Source organism: Erithacus rubecula, assembly GCF_903797595.1.
Source record: "Erithacus rubecula genome assembly, contig: scaffold_169_arrow_ctg1, whole genome shotgun sequence".
Lineage (NCBI taxonomy): Eukaryota > Metazoa > Chordata > Aves > Passeriformes > Muscicapidae > Erithacus > Erithacus rubecula.
This window is the reverse complement of record NW_027636138.1, coordinates 131,408-133,972: the sequence shown is the minus strand read 5'-3', so window position 1 is coordinate 133,972 and position 2,565 is coordinate 131,408. Positions and strand designations below refer to the sequence as shown.

Here is a 2,565-nt window from a genome sequence, read left to right as displayed (position 1 = left end):
TCTAAGTCCAGCTGCACAGGGAAAGAGAGAAGAGTTTAGGAAGACTGACTTTGAAAATGGAGCCTTCAAAGAATCCACTCTGTTTTTCCAGCACACTGTAAAATTTTGATCACTGTGAAATAGTGGGGGGTGTAATGAGCACAGGGCAGCTGTGTGGGACCAGCAGGTCTGACTGCAATGGGGCACAGGAGCCCTGTTTTCTCTCTAGACTCCCAGTGTTCAAACTGAGAGCAATGCCAAAGAAGAGGCAGTAACTCAGCAGTGCAAAATGGATATTAAAACAAAAAACAAAACAAAAAAACCTGAAGTTCTTCCACAGGAAGAGAAGTTGTTTTGAGAGATTTCGTAATATAATTGCACAGGATTGACTCAAGAAAATCTTTTCCAGCTTGTCAATGTCTTCTCTCAGAAGTCCACCATGCCCATATGGCAGAAATGTCCAACAGCAGCTCCATTAGCCACTTCCTCCTGCTGGCACTGGCAGACACGCGGCAGCTGCAGCTCCTGCACTTCTGCCTCTTCCTGGGCATCTCCCTGGCTGCCCTCCTGGCCAACGGCCTCATCATCAGCGCCGTAGCCTGCGGCCACCACCTGCACACCCCCATGTTCTTCTTCCTGCTCAACCTGGCCCTCACTGACCTGGGCTGCATCTGCACCACTGTGCCCAAAGCCATGCACAATTCCCTCTGGGACACCAGGAACATCTCCTATGCAGGATGTGTTGCTCAGGTGTTCTTCTTTCTTTTCTTCATGTCAGCAGAGTATTCTCTCCTGACCATCATGTGCTACGACCGCTACGTGTCCATCTGCAAACCCCTGCACTACGGGACCCTCCTGGGCAGCAGAGCTTGTGCCCACATGGCAGCAGCTGCCTGGGCCAGTGGATTTCTCAATGCTCTGCTGCACACGGCCAATACATTTTCCCTGCCCCTGTGCCAGGGCAATGTCCTGGGCCAGTTCTTCTGTGAAATCCCACAGATCCTCAAGCTCTCCTGCTCCAAATCCTATCTCAGGGAACTTGGGCTCATTGCTGTTGGTATCTGTTTATCATTTGGTTGCTTTATATTCATTGTTTTCTCATATGTGCAGATCTTCAGGGCTGTGCTGAGGATCCCCTCTGAGCAGGGACAGCACAAAGCCTTTTCCACCTGCCTCCCTCACCTGGCTGTTGTGTCACTGTTCTTCAGCACTGCCACATTGGCCTACATGAAGACCCCCTCCATCTCATCCACATCTCTGGATCTGGGTTTGTCAGTTTTGTACTCAGTGGTACCTCCAGCCCTGAACCCCCTCATCTATAGCCTGAGGAACCAGGAGCTCAAGGTTGCAGTGTGGACACTGATGACTGGATGTTCTCATGAACATTAAACTTCTGGGCAATATTGAAAATTAGTCATAATAAAAGTAATATTTGATAGTTCTCATTGGTTAAATTTTGGAGAATTTTTTTTCTTTGTTTTTCTTCTTTAATATTGTCCACAAAGAAAAACTTTTACTTGTGACATCTCTCATTTTATTTCTCTCCATCTTTGCTGTGGCCGCAGACTGTCTTGATGAGGGTCTATTCTCCTGGTTGGTTTTAAATTAATTAAGGATCTTCCAGCAAAGTTTTCTCCAGAGATAACAATTTTGTTCTCTTCTCTGAAGCTGCAGCAGCAATGTCTGTGTGCAATGCTGGGGCAGATCAGTGCTGGCACAGCAGCTGTGCCCAACAGCAGCAGCACTTGGTGTTCCAGTGCTGCTCCCGTGCCACTGCCACGCTGCCCTCCTGCTCCTCGTTTTGCTGCAGGGCCTGAGTGGGCAGGCTGGGGTCAAACAGCATGGCTGGTGTTCTGCAAGGTCCCTGCAAGAGGGAGACCCTGGCAAGGAGCAGCAGAGCAGGGGCTGATCCATTCCCACTGTGCTGGACAGCCCAGGGCAGCGTCCCAGAGTGTCCTCATGCACCTGCCAAAAAAATCCTCCCTCTGCAGCCCTGGCCTCTCCCCCAGCTCACACAGGTGCCGCATCCTTGCAGGCACAGACATGGCAGCACTGGCTCAGGAGCCCCTGTTTGCACTGCACAGAGCAGGCGTCAGCAGCCCCATGGTGCTGCTGTGGGGAGATGGAGCTGAGTGAGCACAAATGCCATCAGCCCTGGGGCCTGCAAGGGCTGGGGGATGGGAGGGAAACCACTCAGTTTTGTTGTGACCTATGCAGTCAGCCAGAAAGTTTGTTCCGAGGATCTCTGAGTTTCCTGGCCTACTGCAGATGATGTTGCTCAGAGCCAGGGCTGCCTGACGAATACCCCCAAATTGCCCTGAGCATTTCCTTTGCTTCACCTTTGCTTTCCTTCCTCTCTCAAAATTCTGATTTCTTCCTCTTTCAAATCCCTGTCCCCTCCCTTACAAACATCCCTGTTTGCCCTTTCCCATTTTGCCCCGCTCCCCATTTCAATTCCTGAATTGGCACCATGGGAACATCCCTTGGGGAGCAGGATCATCCTACAGGTGCTTCAAGAATTTCCTGCAAAGTCCTGCAGTACTTTTTGCTGCTCCCTTCCCAGAGGCACCACAGGCCAGGGGGGCA

At 50.9% G+C, this 2,565-nt stretch overlaps 1 protein-coding gene across 1 annotated transcript; it reads left to right on the top strand.

The window, feature by feature from the left end:
* Positions 1 to 426: 426 nt before the first annotated feature.
* LOC306815604 (olfactory receptor 14A16-like) lies at positions 427 to 1,368 on the top strand (the record flags this gene model as incomplete). Its single annotated transcript, XM_079332177.1, has 1 exon — positions 427 to 1,368. The coding sequence occupies one exon, from the start codon at positions 427 to 429 to the stop codon at positions 1,366 to 1,368; it is 942 nt and encodes a 313-aa protein (XP_079188303.1).
* Positions 1,369 to 2,565: the final 1,197 nt, after the last annotated feature.